General features: G+C 49.8%; 1 protein-coding gene across 8 annotated transcripts in view; it reads left to right on the top strand.

The window, feature by feature from the left end:
• TRRAP (transformation/transcription domain associated protein) overlaps nt 1-18,372 on the top strand; it is a 2,065,012-nt gene that overhangs the window by 329,424 nt on the left and 1,717,216 nt on the right. For all 8 annotated transcript variants that reach the window (XM_069647248.1, XM_069647247.1, XM_069647244.1 and 5 more), the window contains exons 15-16: nt 16,463-16,778; nt 16,892-16,989. In XM_069647248.1, the coding sequence (XP_069503349.1) occupies nt 16,463-16,778; nt 16,892-16,989 (414 nt within the window). The remainder of the gene's footprint in view (nt 1-16,462; nt 16,779-16,891; nt 16,990-18,372) is intronic.

Genomic DNA, 18,372 nt, shown 5'->3' with positions numbered 1-18,372 from the left:
TTTCCCCCCAGCTTCTGGTCGCCTTCACGCGGAGCTCCTTGAGAGACATTGCAACCCTCGACCTTTGGTCGTTCTTCTCATAATATTAATAAACACTCCCTCGACGCAGTTGTAGCTGTTCTCCGCCGAGCAAAATCTTCGACGGAGGGTCGAGCGGAGGAAATCTTTCGGCGCTGCCGAACACGTGGCCTGGCCTCGCTGGCCATATACAGTAGGGAGAGTGGGGTCGTGGGACATCTCTGGGTCTTTCTGAGAATGCCTTTCCCTTTCCCCTTCCTTTCCCTTGGGGTGCTTATCGCGATTTATTGCCTCGGCTATGGAGAGGACACCCTTTAGATTTTGCCCGCTTTGTAAAGGCAAATTCACTTGGAAGGACAAGCACTCACGGTGTAACCGCTGCTTGCCCCTCGATCACAAGGAGGAAGGTTGCGCGGCTTGTCGGCTTCTTAAGCCTAAAACTCTAAAAGACCGTAGGGTTAAAAGGTGGGCGGCCTACGCAATGTCGAAGGCCGAAGGTTCACCCGCCGCTGCTACCACCGACAGTGACGAGGAACGCGATAACACGACCTCCGCTACGGAAGTCGAAACCCCCTCTAAGGAGCGCTTGCGCGCTTCGTCGTCTGTCCCCGGCCCCGACGGGCTCGGCTCACGCCCTGCTTATGGGGATGAACACCCCGGCGACACTGACGCACACAAAGATTCACATAAGCACACAACCCACGGCTCTTCTTCGTCTAAGACGAAAAGAGCTTCGGCGCCCAAGGAGACGCAGGTTCCACCGGCGGCCTCCTCGGACCGTTCGGGTTCGAAGCCCCTCTCGCAACCGCAGCCGCGACCAGCGACTGGGCTTTCGGCAAATAAGGGCGCCGCCACCAAACCATCGGCCGGCGCGCATCAACAGAAGGCGCAGACCGCCATAGAGCGTTCGATACCCATAGCGTCAAAAACGCAAGCTTCCGCCGACAAACGAGTCGCCGACAAACGAGTCGCCGATAGCTTGGCGAGGATCGCTGTAGCCGACGCCCAGAAGCGTACGCCGAAGAACACGTCGAGCGCTACGCATAAGTCGAAAGACACGCCGAAAAAGCCCGAAGAAAAGCAGGGACTACCCCCTTCAGTCAGGGGGTCACCCGGCACACCTGAAGGTTTTTCGGAGGGCGACGGGACACTTTCCTCGACGCTTTGGGAGAGGTCGAGCCATTTCCAGCTAGATGACTCTATTTTTCCCCCGCCAGACCGCTCTGGGGTACCCCATGAAACCATGAAAAGACTCCACCTCTGTATGGAGAGGATGGAAAGGTTTATGAGTACCCAGACCTCTCAAACTCACAAGAGAACTAGAGAAGGGCCTCAGGAGGACCCCAGGGCCAAAAATCCGAGGCTAGTCGATCCCCAGCAGGACACAGCCTCAGACTTCCATAATGTATACGACCTCACTGGGGAGGAACAATACTTGGAGGAAGAAGATGATTTCATGGACAATGAAGGACAGAACCAGGAGGAATGTCTGGAAGACAGACCAGACATTATAGAAGAAGGCTTCAGAGAAAACCCAGAAGAAGGACCTTCGCACCCCTGGCAATCCCCATCAGTATATTCCGACACTGATGTCCTAAACCTAACTCCTCCGGACAATTCTCCGGTTAGGAACACGTCTCCAATTGACGATCAGCCCACTTTCAATGCACTGTTGCGCAGAGCAGCAGCGCATTTCGAACTGGACACTGGGGAGCTCTCTCCAGAATTGGACTTTGTAGAAAGAGTAATTAAAGAGAAACCCCCGGTCAGCCAGACCATTCCCCTCCTCGCTTCAGTGAAGAGAAGAATCATCCCTTCGCTGTCCACTCCCGCATTGATCAGAGGGGTCAATCTGCGAATTGAAAAACTTTTCACTCCTTCACCCTCAGACCCGCTCTACATTAGGGGACATTCCATACCGGATTCCATAGTAGTACCTAATACTAGAAAGAGGGCAGGGGTACCACTTTCCACCAGTGAGGCACCCCCTGACAAGGAGGGCAAGAGGCTATATGCCCTTGCAAAAAGAGTAACTTCCTCGGCTGCCTTCTCAGCAAGAATTGCGAACAACAATTCCTTGCTTGCTAGCTACGCAGACGCGCAGTGGGCCAAACTGCGCAAGGACGCCGAGGAAGCACCGGAGCCTTTACGTACACGCCTACTGTCAACTATTGGCGAAGGAACCCAGGTGAACCAGAGCATTGTAAAAAACTCTCTGGACGCGGCAGAAACAGCGGGACGTTCCCTGGTACAGGGAATACTCCTAAAACGCCATGTATGGCTGCGCAACTCAGGCTTTAAACCGGAGACACAGGCGTCTTTAATAAATAAACCTGTCGAAGACGCTAACCTCTTCGGAAAAGCGGTGGATGAAGCTCTAGAGATGGCTAAAAAAGAGTTCGACACTATCAAGACTCTTGACCAGATCTCTAAGCCCACTACCAGACGCGGCTATGGCAACAAACGCTTTTTTCGTGGCCAACGCCAGCAACAACAACAAAGTCAACATCAACAATACCCTGCCACCAATTACCAGACCAATAGTGGGCAGTACAGCCAAAGAGGCCAACGCCGGGGCAAAGGGAGAGGTCGGGGATCCACCCCCAGAGGCTCCCAAGCCCCCAACAACTCCAAGTGACGCGAAGATTCGCGTCCCCTCCCATGCAACACCGGTCGGGGGCCGGATAACATCCTTTCTTCCTGCATGGGAGGAGATAATGTCAGACCATTGGGTACTTTCCACCGTAGCCCACGGATACTGTATCGAATTCAACAGTTCCCCATCCTACAGACCCCCGAGGGGACGTCGCATGACGCCGGTACATCTTGCCATCCTTCTCCAAGAAGTACAACTACTGCTGGAAAAAGGAGCCATAGAGGTCGTGCCTCTATCTCAGGTAACGGAAGGTATTTATTCAGTGTACTTCCTTGTACCCAAAAATGATCTAACCATGCGCCCTGTATTAGATCTGCGCCCAGCGAACAAGTTTATCAGACCCCAAAAGTTTCGTATGGTAACCTTACAGGAAGTGATCCCACTGCTTTCCAAGGGAGATTACATGACAACATTGGACATGAAAGATGCATACTTTCATATTTTAATGTTGCCAGCGCACAGAAAATACCTAAGGTTCATGATAGAGGGCAAACACTACCAGTTCAGAGTGCTACCCTTCGGTATAGCATCAGCACCAAGGGTATTCACGAAGGTGCTGGAGGTGGCAGCGGCCCACCTGCGCAGGTTGTCCATCCCAGTTTACCCTTACCTCGACGACTGGCTCATAACAGGGGATTCCTACGAAACATGCTTCTCCAATACCCAAAAGACGGTAGACCTTTTGTTCCAGCTGGGCTTCTCCATCAACGAAAAGAAGTCCAGTTTAGACCCCAGTCAAATCAAACAATTCCTAGGGGCTCTAATTCAAACAAGGGACAGCCTCGTCTTCCCCTCCAAAGAGAGGGTCCAAAACATGCTGTTTCAGATCCCTCAATATGTGACCGGCCGAGAGGTGACGGTACGCAAAGCAATGCGCTTGCTAGGGATGATGGCGTCGTGTATTTATTTGGTACCTCACGCGCGCCTGCGCATGCGCCCAATGCAAGAGTGGCTCAACAGCCAGTGGTGTCAGGCCAGCGGACTATGGGAGGATCTAGTGGTGGTCTCGCAGGCCTTGGTTCTCTCGCTACGGTGGTGGACAAAGGAAAACATGGAAAAAGGGAAACCCTTTGCCACACCCGCGGCGGAAGCCACTCTAACCACAGACGCATCCCTCACAGGATGGGGGGCTCACCTATCCCATCAGACTGCTCACGGAGTGTGGACTCCGAACGTAGCATCCAAACACATCAATCTACTGGAGCTACTAGCGGTGTTCAAGGCGCTAAAAGCCTTCCAAGAACACCTACAAGGCAAGACAGTAATGGTCCTTACGGACAGCACTACAGCCATGTACTACATCAACAAGCAGGGGGGGCACCCACTCTCCAGGCCTGTCCAAACTGGCCCAGAATATATGGAAGTGGGCTCTCAAACAGGACATGTTCCTACTGTCACTACATGTACCCGGGGAACTCAATCTGCTGGCGGACAGACTCAGCAGAGATTTCCCCCTGCCCGAAGAGTACGAATGGCGTCTGCACGAAGACATCGTCTTCGACGTCTTCACACAATGGGGATTCCCAGAGATAGACCTGTTCGCAACCCTGGAGAACTCACAATGCCTAAGTTACGCCTCCAGGTACCCCCAGAACCAATCCAAGGGGAACGGTCTGTCGATGCAATGGTCAGGGAAATTTGTTTACGCTTTTCCCCCCGACTCCCCTTCTCAACAGAGTGGTGCACAAGATGCACCAGGAACAAGTGACCATGATACTAGTGGCCCCAATGTGGGCACGACAACCATGGTTCGCTCACTTGATGGAGATGTCTCTATCTCCCCCAGTAAAACTCCCCTGCCCGTACAACATGCTGTCTCAGGACAAGGGCAGGACTCTGCATCCATGCCCCCAGAACATGAACTTAGCAGCTTGGTTCCTGAGATCATAGAGTTCGGACATCTACAACTCCCGCAAAGATGCATGGACATCCTCAGGGAAGCCAGAAAACCGAACACTCGCCACTGCTATTCTAGCAAGTGGAAAAGATTTGTCATCTGGTGCAGGAGTAAAAGCAACCCTATTGACTGCTCTCCCACACATGTGGTCCTATACCTGACCCACCTTTTGGATTCAGGTCTAGTGTTTAACTCCATTAAAGTCCACCTAGCGGCACTTTCTGCATACACCACTTCCCAACTCAGTGTCGTGGTGGAGGATCCCGGTTATAAAGGCCTTCATGGAGGGAGTAAAGAGAATACACCCCCTGATAGCTGACCCAGCTCACGGATGGGACCTTAATGTGGTACTTACCAGACTCATGGGCTCTCCATTCGAACCCATGCACAAAGCATCTCTTAAACACCTCACTCTTAAGACTGCTTTTTTAATAGCTAACACCTCCATCAGGAGAGTAAGTGAACTTCAGGCTCTTTCTATTCTAGACCCCTTCGTTACAGTTCAGAGATAAGGTGGTTCTACGCACTCACCCTAGGTTTGCTCCGAAATTTATTTCTAAATTCCACGTAAACCAATCTATAGAACTACCAACGTACTTTCAAAATCCTTCCAATTTGGGAGAAAGGACTCTGCACACACTAGATGTACGCAGAGCGGTCATGTTCTACATGGAAAGAACCAGACCATTGAGGAAGACTAATCAGTTCTTCGTCTCGGTGGCAGCAGGAAGAGAAGGAGATGCGGTTTCAAAATCCACTATTTCTAGATGGATTGTTCAATGCATCACTCTCTGCTATACTCTTGCTAAGAGAGAACTGCCCTTTAGGCCAAGAGCACACTCTACTCGAGGCACGGGGGCATCCATAGCATTCATTGCAAATGTTCCCCTTGAGTCCATCTGCAAAGCGGCTACCTGGAGTTCTGTGCACACCTTTACAAAACACTACTGTCTAGATACACACTCTCTAGATCTGACTCCCAGGTGGGACAGGCAGTATTACGACACCTTTTCTCTACTGTTCCTTCTCATAACCCACCGCCAACTCCGGGTACTGCTCGCTAATCTATGCACAGCATGTGATTCTAAGCAGATTAACAAACATCAGAAGAGAATGCATTACTTGCCGTAAAAGCATTTCTGATGGTTGTATCTGCTTAGATTCACATGCGCCCACCCTTCCTCCCCGCTCGGATGGAAGGAACATATAGACTTCCTTTATATATCTCTCTCTCTTTTCTGTACTCACTCACGTCTAGAAGGCTCCCTCAGGGCAGAAAAAATACAAACAGAGGGACCTCGACGCGTGAGGGATTGTGGGTACAACGCACGTCACTATAGGGATAGTGTTTCAGACACGCCTTGTCGACGTCCCCTTTTCGACTACGAAAAACAAAATGCAATACTCCGCAGTGACCACTGGATGTCGGACCTATGCACAGCATGTGAATCTAAGCAGATACAACCATCAGAAATGCTTTTACGGTTAGTAATGCATTCTCATATACTTCACTATATATACCTTCACTTCTGTTCCCATGAGCCCACGAAGGCTCCCCCCGCACCGTGTGCTGCATGAGCAGCGCACCGTCAATCATCTGCATTTGTTATGCCACTAGGTAAGCCCATAAACCCATTCGACTTAATTTCGTTTCACGTAGCACGCTGCTACTGTATTTGCCTTTTGCTAAATGCCATCAATACACTTTTATAGTGCCGCCGTTGCCGTCAAATCCGTAGCCTTCGCAACTATTTGTTTCTAAAGACTTTGTTGCCATGGTGTTTGCTTGCAAACACGCTAGTTTGCTACTTATAAAGATGACGAAAGCCGGCCGTCACATCTAAGGGTCTACATCAACGGCTCCTGTCAGAGCCAGGAGTAACCTGGAGCATCGAGCGGCCACCGCCTTTACTTCCAACTAGCTCTGTGTTTATCACTGAGCCCTGTCAGTAAGCTACTGTGCGCTGTCCTAGTTATACCACACCTTGTACAGTTTGTACTTCCACCTAACTTTCTGAAATACGCAGTTAACCTATATGGTATCACAGCACAATCCTATCCTGTCCTTCGTGACAGCCAGACTAAATACTTTTCATCAAGCACGGCACTATCAACTAACTTTTTCTAGCCGTTCCCGAGGGATGCCCACGTTTCCGATCCATCCCTCTCTCAGCACACCATCAGTCACCCCCTCCCCATGATCCAAGATAGCGATAAGCTACCTTTACCACCTTGTTTTCCTCCCTGCTCCTTCCTGTATACCCTACCTCCTGTTATACAGTCTCATTACTGCGCTTTACACAACGAGATGACTTGTTTGATTGTCTTTTTTACACACGTCTGATGACTCGGGAGTATGACGAACGCTGCATACCGTTGCTAACTCAAATCATGTTTGAGACCCCCAGCATCTTTGCTTGATTTTGAGGACTTGATTTTTTAACCTGTAGAGTGTGACCCTTTTTCCCACTCTCTCATGTATTTTTGTGTGTATTTGAACTCTGTATTTCTTTTGGTTATGCAGTCGGACAAACTCCATGGGCATCATCTTTTACAATTGTGTCACACTGCACCTTCAGTGCAGTGGCACAGGGAAGTCATTTAGACTTCCCCAAGGTTTAAATACCTTCTTTGGGATAAACTACTGTTTCCCAGAGCAGTAAAGTGAAATTGACTTTACTTAGCATTGTACTTGCTAGACCCAGCATACCCTATCTTACAATAGAGTGCTGGAGGGGTTACTTGGTATTCCCTGTGTCTAAATGCTCATGTAACATTTTGATGTTACCCTTTCCTCACTCCACTGGTGGCAGTGGTTTCGTTCCGAACTACCATGGTTTGCATTTACCATGGCAGTTTGCAGCTCTGATAAATCTAACCGCGTGAGCCATCTTTTTCAAAATGGCGCAGAGCCATCTTTGACAAAATGGTCCCCGGTCTTCTTTTTTCGTCATGTCTTTTTGGAAAGGTCCTTCTAGAGAGTTTCTCTGCACGCCAAACCAGGTTTGGTCTCTTTGTTCATTTTGCCTTTGGTGGGCTTCAGGAGTGAAACCCGCCTCTGGCTCCAGAGTGTCTGGGGTAGGCAGGAAGTGAGGGAGGTGCCAAAAACCCTCTGTGCTTAGTCTCCTAGGAGACCCAAATGCACTCTATGATGATTGGCTGGCTGACTGTCCTGCAAGGACAGCCACCCTGCTGGGTGAGTGACAGCTAGGCTGGAATGAATGGGAGCGAACTAAATAAAAGGCAAGTCTTTTGGCTTGAAAGGCAGAGTTGACCACTGTACGAAGGAACCGAAGAAGAGCTTGAAGAGGACGCCTGCTGCAACTCCTGGACTGTTGGTTTGCCCAGGGAAGCCCTTCTGCAGTGCCGAAACGCCAAGTTTGCATTGACAGAGAAGCCCCTGCAAGGACGACTTCTCCTTGAGCTTTGAGCTGGTGGGACCAATCAACTCCAAAGTAAGCCACCTGGACACTCATCTCGGAGCTGGTTGAATTTCCTCAGAGTTGCTGCAGGAAACCGTATAGCCAGGGAGAGGGACACCAGATTGTGTGCGTTACTTGTATGCTGGCCTAAAGCGTTTGGAAGATCCTCCGGACTCCCACGAAGTAGGGCTGACCAAGCTTGAGCCCCCTCAGAAGAGTGTGGGACCCCAGAAGCAAGGACAGTCCACCTTGACAGCCAGGAACTGCGTTATTTGCGGTAGCTGAAACACGAAACAGCCACTGAAAGTGAAGTTTGCCGGTTACAGGTTTTGGCAGTGCGAGTGCATTGCAGGAGTCCGCTGACGTCCTCCCTCTTGCCCCCACGACTAATGCCCAGGAACAGTGAGATCTGAAGAGCTGCACAGGAACAGAAGACATCGGCTGCATCTTTTCTTCTTTACCAAGGTACTGTAAAACAAGTCTGAGAACTCACACATCTAATCAGCTGGTGGCCCTACATTTGATTCTTCTTTTCATCAAAGACTCCTAAGAACTTGTGCAAAGAAATTTCCATTGACTTACCAGAAGTGTTTTATCCTATCCAAGACTTTTGGCCATTGACTTTGGCTTAGCCTATTGAATTGAATGACTCGTCTAGTGAACGCTAAAAGTATCTGCGCTGCTTTGGTATATTTGTGGTTTCCACAGAGTTGCTGCTGGAAACCGAAACGCCAGGGAGAGGACCACCAGATTGTGTTTATTGCTTTTAAGTTGACCAAGAGCTCCAGGAAGATCCTCCGGACTCCCAGGAAGCAGGACTGACCGAGCCGTTGGCACCTCAACAGAGTGCTGGACCCCAGATGCAGGAAAGTCCATCTCGACAGCCAGAAACTGTGGTGTTGCTATTGGTGGTAGTCACGAGGAGCTGAAACACCAAAGTGCCACTTGTTTGAAGTTTGCTGGTTACTGTCGGTGACCGTCCCGTTGCCGTGCAGGAGTCCCCAGAAGTCCTCCCTCTTGTCCCCACGACTAAGGCACAGGAACAGAAGTCATCTGCTGCATTTTTCTTCTAACTGAGGGTACTGTAAAGTCTGAGAGAACTTACCTCTCACTGTAGACTTGCTTGCATCTTCTACTACTCGCAAGTCTAACAGCTTGTGGCCCTACATTGATTCTTCTTTTTCTTCAGACTTCTCAAACATTGTGCAACGGCTTTTCTTCACGATCTACCAGAAGTGCTATTCTAAACGCTAATAGTAATATATTAATGTCCAGAGTGTCCTAGCTGCTAAAGTCACCTGAGGGTGTAGGAAGTGCCTGTGTGCCACCCCCAATGGATGTTTGCTGATTTAGAAACTAAGTGTATTTTGAAGGTATTTGTGTCTTGCCAATATATTGCTCCCTTCTGTAGAAGGTTTATACAAATGGCCGGTAAATAAATTAATAATTGTTTTATCAAGAAACCTTGTGTATAAGCGTTTATTTGGATACTTGACTGAAACAAGACAGCCACAGAACGAAAGAACAAAAACCACAAACAAAGCGGCAGAACAAAAGCACTTCAGGACAGTGTCCACATCTTAAATCAACAGAATATCATTTGCGTTACAAAACACCAAGAGTTCTTTCCCGGGCCCACTCCATCTGTACGTACAGTAAGCATCGCTGACCTTGGCCTCAGGGCCCAGACTCGTCCCATTTCCCCCATATTTTAACTGCTTTGGCTGGGCAGCCTCTTGTGCCATAGATTCGGTGTTCCATCATAGCACATGAGTCCATATCCAAAATCCACCGTTCCAGTGTCAAGGGGTCTGGCACTCCCCATTTTTGTGCGATGTTACGCTTCATTAGGGCCGTCGCAGTGTTCAGTAGCAGCTTATCCCATTTATTAAAGTCAGATGGGTCCGGCACACCGAGGATCAGGACCCTCGGGTTCAGTTCAATGGCGCAAGTGAGCACCCTGGAGAGCTTTGTACAACAAGCATTCCAAAAGGTACGGATCCGGGGGAATAGCCACAGATTGTGGAAGAAGGTACCCTCCTCCTCGCCACATCAGAGACAGTTTGAGTTTGTAGCTCTCTTCCAGCCATATAAAGAAGTTCTAGGGTAGTATATTCTATGCAGGACTTTGAGTTGCACTAGCCTGAGCCTGGAGGAGAAAGCCACCTCCCATGGATGCATAAGAACCTGGATCCAGTCCTCTGGGTCTATCTCCCCTACATCTCTCTCCCATTTAGCCTTTAAATTCGATAGCTCGGGGGTGGCAAAGGATGTAATGGCGTTGTAAAGGATGGATGTGCATTTGGTGGAGATGTGGGCGTGGAACATATCTCGTCCTATCGGTGTGTAGTCGGGGACTGTGTCCTCTGGAGATATATGAACTCTCAGGGCGTGGGACAACTGCATAAAGTGATATCGTTCTGTGGTAGGCAGCTGGAATTTACACTGCATGTCCTCGAATAAAGCTAGTTTCCTGTCCCTCAGGGTATCCTTCACCCTCAAAATTCCCACTCTTACCCAGCTTGGCCATGGTTCAAGTTTCTCAATTTCCCTCAGGTTACCATTTGGCCATAGGGGGTGCACTGCGGTTATCTTATTTCCCCACCCAAGACACACGTGTGCCTGTCGCCAAGTGGTGGTGATGTGGGTCGTAGGTGTCTGCCGAGGGGGCCGTTGTGGGGATTGATATATCTGTAGCGGGGTCAAAGCCCTGCATGGCGTCCAATTCGGCTCTGATGTGGGGCAGTGCCCGGTCCCCGTGGATCATGTCATTGACCACCGCGAGCTGTGAGGCCCAGTAGTAGTTCTGGAGGCGGGGTACCCCTATCCCACCCTCCCAGACCGATCTCTGCAAAGTGCTCAACGCAATACGTGACCGGCCTCCCCCCCAGATAAGTTCCCTGAGAAGGGTGTCTACTCGGGTAAATTCAGAGGTAGTCATCATAAGTGGGGCGTTCTGCAGGACGTAAAGGAATCTAGGGAGTGCCATCATCTTAAAAAGCGCGGCTCTCCCCATGAGTCAGAGGAAGGAGCTTCCAGTGACGAACGTCGTTAACAAACCTTTCTATGATCGGTTGGAGGTTATACATCGCATATCTGGTCAGATCAGTGGTAACCCAAATTCCCAGGTATTTGAAGCCCTGCCTTTCAATCCGATACGGGCAGCTATGTGGGCTGGCCTGCTCCCCTCCCTTCACCGGGAAGATTATTGACTTCTTCCAGTTGATTCGCAATCCGCTAAATTCCCCGTAGCTAACGAGCATCTGGGTCACTATGGGACAGGTACGAACCGGGTCGGCCAGGTACAACAGGAGGTCGTCGGCGTACAGGGAAGGACGATCCTCATGCCCCTCGGGCCATCTGAAACCTGTTCACTTCCTGCACTGGCAAAGCCAGCGGTTCAATCGCGAGGGCAAAGAGGAGGGGGACCCCTGTCTTGTGCCTCTGCCCAGGAGAAAAGGATTGGGAGGTCCACCCGTTCACCCTGACCTCTGCTTGGATGTTTGTGTAAAGCAATTTTACCCATCCCAGAAAGCCCTCTCCAAACCCCATACGGTCCATGATTTCCCAGAGGCTATGCCATCTGATTGAATCGAACGCCTTTTTAAAATCAATTGATAAAAGGGCTAATGGGGTGTCCAGAATAGGGGCACGGTCTAGCACCAGATGGAGTCGGCGCCGATTCATTCGGTTGATTTATGTGGCATGAAGCCACGTTGATCTGGATGTATCAAGGTGTTGACTACCTGCTGGAGCCGCTTAGCCAGAAGTTTAGCCAGGACCTTTAACGAGATTGGCCTATATGAGGCACATTTCTCCTGTGGTTTATCTGGTTTGGGGATGACCACAATAGTGGCCTTACACCGGTCTTGTGAAAGGGAACCTTGTTCCTGGGCTGTCAGCAGCATCCGATGCAGGGGGGGGGTGGGGCCTATGTTACTACTCGCTAGTTTCTGCCAGGTTTCGGCTGGGAACCCGTTGGGGCCCGGAGTTTTCCCCGGTTGCAATTGTGCCAGTGCATCTGCTATTTCAGCTTCGGAGATGTCAGCATCCAGCAGCTCTCGCTGTTCTGAGAGGCTAGGGATTGCTATGTCGTCAAGAAGGGTTGGGTCAAGCGACACCGATGGGGCCCGATACAGCGCAGCATAAAATTGGGCGAATGCCTCCGCTATCTCGGCATCCGATCGGCATCTCTCCCCCTGCGGGGTGATGATTTCCCGAACGCAGCGCTGTCCCTCATCTCTCTTCTCTAACCACGCCAGCATTCTCCCCGCCTTGTCCCCAAGCTCATATATCCTGGCTCTGGATTCCCAATGGGCCTGCTTGGCGTTATCCAGCATGAGATTGCGGAGGTGTTCGGTGGCTCGTTTAAGGGATATGTGGGTCTCGGGGGTTGGATCGAGGGTATGTGCATTTTCCCAATGGGTTACCTCGGCTTCGGCCTCATTTATTTTCCGGAGCCTCTCCCTCTCCCTCTTCCTACTCGCCATCCAGGAGATAATTTCCCCCTGTAACACTGTCTTGTAAGCCTCCCAGATCACCACCGGGTCGTTTTCGCCTGTATCGTTAATCTCGAAGTACTCCGTGGAGACCTCTGTGAGGCGGTCCACCAATTCTGGGCAATTCAGATAGTAACTGTTCAACCTCCACGTTCAGGTGGGGCCGTACCTTGTAGGCGTGATTCCACCATCAGGGGTGAGTGATCCGAGATTCCCCGGGGAAGTAATTCCGCCGAGAGGATTCTGAAAAGATCTGTGTGCGAGATGAATAGATAATCGAGCCTAGAGAGGGAGCCGTGGGCACCTGAATGGAATGAGTAGCCCCTGGTTTCGGGGTGGAATTCCCGCCACATATCACAGAGACCCAGGGCAGATACAAAGCCGGAAAGCCTCGTGGGGACAGTCGGGTTACACTGTCTAAGATGGGAGCGGTCCATGGAGTTGCACATGACGTCATTAAAGTCGCTTCCCAGGAACCATTTATCGGCTTGGTGTTTCCCCAAAAGGGTGGCCAGTTCTTCTAAAAGCACCTGCCCCAGGCCCGGTGGGGAGTAGATTGAGACAAACCCATATGTTTCCCCCCAGAGTGTACCCAGGACCAACACATAGCGACCCCGCGGGTCCTGCTCCTGTTCCTATAGTGCGAACGGGACGCGTTTGTGTATGAGAATGAGGATGCCCCTGGATCCCATGGTATATCCTGTGTGGAAAGCTATCCTATAATTGGTCCGCTGAAAGAAATTACAGTGCGATCCCGCTAAGTGAGTTTCGGTAATCGGGGCCACATCGGGCGAGTGTCTAGAGTAGTTGCTTAATCAAGCGTCGCTTGATCGCGGAGCCCATCCCGTTCACATTCCAGGTCAGGATCTTAAGGGACTTGGGACGTACAGTAAGTGGCATTTGAGAATGGTCAGGTGTCATCTTGCAAGATTATTTGAGGGGTAGGCGGGTGGTCCACGGGGATGTCACCTCGGTGCATGATGATGTAGTGTAAAATAAAAAAAAATTGATGGTTGAGTCGCTGCCTGGGCGTGCTATGAGCCCAACTAACCAGAAACACTGCTGTCCCTTGGGGGTTGCAGTGATAAGCTGGTCTTGAAACAACCAGGAACTCTTCCCAACAAAACATTCCCTCCCCATACTCCACCCCAACACAAAGTACCTGTTGCCCCAACATGTGCTGACAATCAGAGAGAAAAAGAGTAGATTGTCAGCATATAACAGCCCCTTTAGAAGTTCAACTAGAACTGATGGGGGTTGGGGGGAATAAGACACCCCAGGTGCGAGGGTAGTGGATCCCCGCTTACGGCATTGTAGGTGTGTGACACGCCATTGGCGTCCTTCCGAGGGCCCCTTGCCGTGGCCTCCATGGTGTGGTCGCCTAACGGCAGGAGGTTGAGCCCACGAGGGGGGGGTCAGGGCAGAGCCCCAACTCCTCCGAGCGCCGTAGGGTCAGGGAGTGGTGGTTGCACAGGTCTGGGTCGTTGTTCCGGAGGTGTTCTAGGGTTTCTTTGCCTGTTTCCTCAGGGCCCCGACTAGTCCCCCTCAATGTGCTGCTCCACCCAGCGCCATGCTTCACCCGGGTCGGCAAAGTGAACCGTAGTGCCTTTGTGATAAATTTTCAATTTTGCAGGGAAAAGCAGGCCATACTTGACACCCAGGGATTGCAATTGTCTCTTAAGTTTTGCAAAGGATTGCCTCGGCTTCTGTACCTCTTTTGTATAATCGGGGAAAAATGCCAGCCTGGACCCGTTGAAGGTTACCGTGCCCTCGGTCCTAGCCAACTGTAAGAGTGCGTCCCGGTCTTGATAGTTCAAGAACCTCGCTATCACAGTGCGAGGAGGAGCACCAGGCAGCGGCCTTCCTGTGGGCATTCTGTGTGCTCTCTCTATGGAGAAGAATTTTGAAAAGGAGTGTGAGTCGAAGAGGTCTGTTAGTAGTTGTTCCAGAAAGAGTTCCATACATGGGCCCTCCTCTTTCTCGGGGATACCGAGTATACGAACATTGTTACGTCTGGACCTCCCTTCGCTTTCTTCGACCCTCGCCTCCAAGGTCTTGAGCGTGGCCGCGACTCCATGGAGTTGGTGTTGCACATTGTGTAGCCCATCCTCTGTATTCGAGATGCGCTGTTCCGCTTCTCCAGTACGCGCGGACAGTTTCTGCAGGTCATGTCTGAGAAGGGACACATCCAAACTTATTAGATCAATCTTCTGCTCCATGGACGAGCGTGAGTCGGCTATTGCGGCCATGACATCTTTGAGAGAGAGCGCGTCGGTGGGTTCCATGTCTCCAGATAGTTGCGGTTGAGGGTCGGTGGCCTGAGAAGAGGCGACTGTATATTGTTCAATCCTATTCTGCATGGCAGGCTTTTTCGTTTTTTCTTTGCCCATGGTTGCAACCCGGTCGGGCAGGTGTAATGTCGTGACGGAGCTCCGGTCTCATGGAGTGCGACCCAATGATGGGGTAAGAGGTTGGGTTTTGCGGTTTATTGTCAGTTCACGTATGATTGCGGGCTCCGATGCCAAGTCACCGCACTCTGCTATTTTGGCAGGTGTTACGCTTTGTGTTGTTCCACTTGGATGTTGTTTGTTCCGGTCCACGGAGGACCCGACAGTTCATCTCTGGGCAATCCAGCAGCGGCCCGCGGACCTGTACTTAATTGTCCACCCCACCCCGGTGGGGCCGTGGGTGGGCCGCCCTGAATCACCCGCACACGTTGTTGTTGCGGTTCCCAGTGAGCACGGTAGCAGCGCCACCTCAGGGATCGGTCCGACCCGAGGTCTCCGGCAGCGTGTCAGAGCGGGCGCCGCTCCTGCCCCACCCGGTTGCGTCCCTTGTGGACTCGGGCTCCGACGCTGGTGCCGGCGGCCGTCTAGCGGTGCGGTCATGCCCGGGACAGTCAATCCGCCGGGGTAGCAGGCCATGCAGGGGACGCGTTCAGGTCCGGATCGGTTTGGATTTCAGGGCGCTGGAGGTAGGTGCCGTCTCTGCAGCCCCGCCGAGCCCCGGCCTAGCCGCGGTCAGGTCTCCAGTCCCCTCAGCAGGGCGTCACCAGCCCGGATCTCCAGCGGCGGCCATCTTGTTCCGGGGACTCCGCTCAGGGCCTCGGACTTCGAATCGCCTGGGTTCAACGCAGCCGCCTCCCCAGTCACCACAACTTCTCACACTTGTGCCGCGGGTGTTCCTCGTTCTTGTGGCCCTCTTGGAGCACGGCTAGTGGTCACATATCAGGCTGGCTTTCCAGGATGTATCATGGGGCAGCGGGAGCCGAAGGGACTCGCGTCTGCATCGCCTCGCAGTTGGCCACGCCCCTCTGTTTTATTTGGATACTTGCCATTGTGGATCCTTGTGTAAACTCACTACAGCTCACATTGACCCCTCTTGAAATAAGCCTTGCTGCTCAGCCACACTACCAAACTGTGTAGTTCAGACTTATACCAAGGTTGGGTCCTATTGACAGGAGGCTAAGGCTGTTATAGTGCACCCAAAGGGTGCTACCCCACATCTTTACCTAACAAGCTCCCAGAGATTTCCCTATCGCAATACTAGGTTGGTCTTCTATACATCTACCCACCAAGCCAGTGTATAGAAAATCAGTCCTAATAGTTGGTAACATATCCATCTTCTTGGTCAATACATTGTTTTAAAAAACAGGCTCCCGAGCAACGCTGCTGCTTCTACTTTCTCGCTAGCTTAGAACTCTGGTAATTAACTTCCATTATCAATGCAATTTTTTGCAGAGATAAAATAGACACCGAAGAATTTGTATTGTGTTTGTGTATTGTTTTTGAACTCTTAACATGATGGGTATTTGAACTGTGGAACAGTTTAAATAAATCACATTGCCCTGATGAATTTGGCAACATTTCCGATCGTAGTGTACCTTTTTACAGTTTCAGATTTTCATTATTTTGTCTATTTTTGGTAGTTATACATCAAGCTTTTAAATTATCTGTTTTTTCTCCTACAGGTTTTTGTTTTAAAATTCCACACCATTGCTCGATACCAGCTGTCTGCCATCTTTAAAAAGTGCAAACCCCAATCTGAACTTGGGGTTGTCGAGGCAACTTTATCAGGAGTCCCTGTGACCCCAGCAACTCCAGCTCTTCCTGCCCTGCCTGCACCGCCACCACCAGCTCCGGTACCTGTTTTTGATAAACAAGGAGAGAAAGACAAAGAGGATAAGCAGACATTCCAAGTGACAGACTGCCGGAGCTTGGTAAAAACCTTGGTCTGTGGTGTCAAGACAATTACATGGGGCATAACGTCGTGTAAAGCACCTGGTGGTAAAACTACACAGCTTCTCATTACATGCACAATTAACGTAGCATTCAAACATAGAATTTCAACCTTTAAGATTTCTAACATTAACACCTTTTCTCTCTCCCTCTCATTTCAGAAGCTCAATTTATTCCCAACAAGCAGTTGCAACCAAAGGAGACACAGATTTATATCAAACTGGTGAAATATGCCATGCAAGCTTTAGATATTTATCAGGTATGAAATCAAAACTATCTTTTAGTGCCCAAGATCTTAAACTGCACCTGTTGTAAATATGTAAATATGTAAATTTAGTAACCAATAAAAGTATCAGGTCAAAAACAATAATCGGCTCCTGTGCCATGACACAATATCCCCATACAGTTAAGAATAACCCTTGTTACCAAGCAATACTGCTCCACTCAAATTTTCCATGTAACACTGAAAAGGTTTCCCACCAACTCTCTAAATATTAAGTATTCTCTGCTGCCCTTAAAGCTATGCTATTAATGAAAGCTATATTTTAAGGCCGGGCTCTTCCCACCACTGTAACAGTCTGAATTATGCATGTGACCCTGTTGGGTAAGATTTTCATAATTATGATAAATCTTCCTGACCCGTGTCAACCCCAGAACATTTTGCTTGGACTTGGTAATTATTTTACCTGTCCTTAGGTGAGTGGGAATATTTTTTTCCTTTCACCTAGTATTTTACTCTTTTTATGGGTGACCTTTTTATGTCTCTCCATGGTGTATGATTGGAGTTTTAGTTTCCTGTAACTTTCGGGCTTAGGCTGGGTTGACCCTTTGATCTCCCCTGTTAATTTCTCTTTCAGTCTACCCTCTGGTCTGACACTGTTAGGCAAAGTTTGAATGCAGTACCCTCTGGGAACACTAAAAGCAACTATGACTACAGGTGTAAGCAAACCAACCTTTGGTATAAGTCTGTACTACACAGTTTTGATAGCGTGTCGAGCAGCCAGGCGTATTTTAAGAGATGAAATGTGAGCAGTAACGATGTTACACAGAGGTCTACAATCGCAGGTGTTCAAATAAACTCTTACACTCAAGGTTTCTTGGTTAAATACTTATGAATTTATTAACCATTCAATTATAAAACATTTGATAGAGGCAATCATATAATCACACACAAATATACGTCAATACTGTACACTCTAAGTTTCTGAATCAGATGAGACCCTTTTGGGATGGCCCACAGACACAACCTACAATCACAGTTAACTTTAGGGTGCTGGGGACATGAAGATCTTACTGTTGCCATTCAGAATACTTTTTCAAGAGGAGTAAAAGGCAAAGGTTATTAGAACATAAAAGGTTACAATTATTCTTAGACTGTGTAGATATTTTGAGTTCACCAGAAGAGTCAGTTCAATTCAATAGGCTAGGCCAAAGTCAATGGACTAAGTCTTAGATAGGACAAAGCAGTTCTGGTAAGAAGACGGAAAATTCTCTGCACAGGTTCTTAGGAGTCGTTTGTAGCAAGAAGAATCATATGTTGGGTCACAAGCTGATTAGGCCTGTGAGTTTCAAAAGTTTCAAGCACTTTCACTGCGAGAGGTAAGTACTCAGTCTTATTTTACAGTACCTTACAAATGAAGAA

Source organism: Ambystoma mexicanum, chromosome 2q (assembly GCF_040938575.1).
Source record: "Ambystoma mexicanum isolate Mex_15411 chromosome 2q, UKY_AmexF1_1, whole genome shotgun sequence".
Lineage (NCBI taxonomy): Eukaryota > Metazoa > Chordata > Amphibia > Caudata > Ambystomatidae > Ambystoma > Ambystoma mexicanum.
The sequence above is the reverse complement of the archived record's forward strand: the minus strand, read 5'-3'. Positions and strand labels throughout refer to the sequence as shown.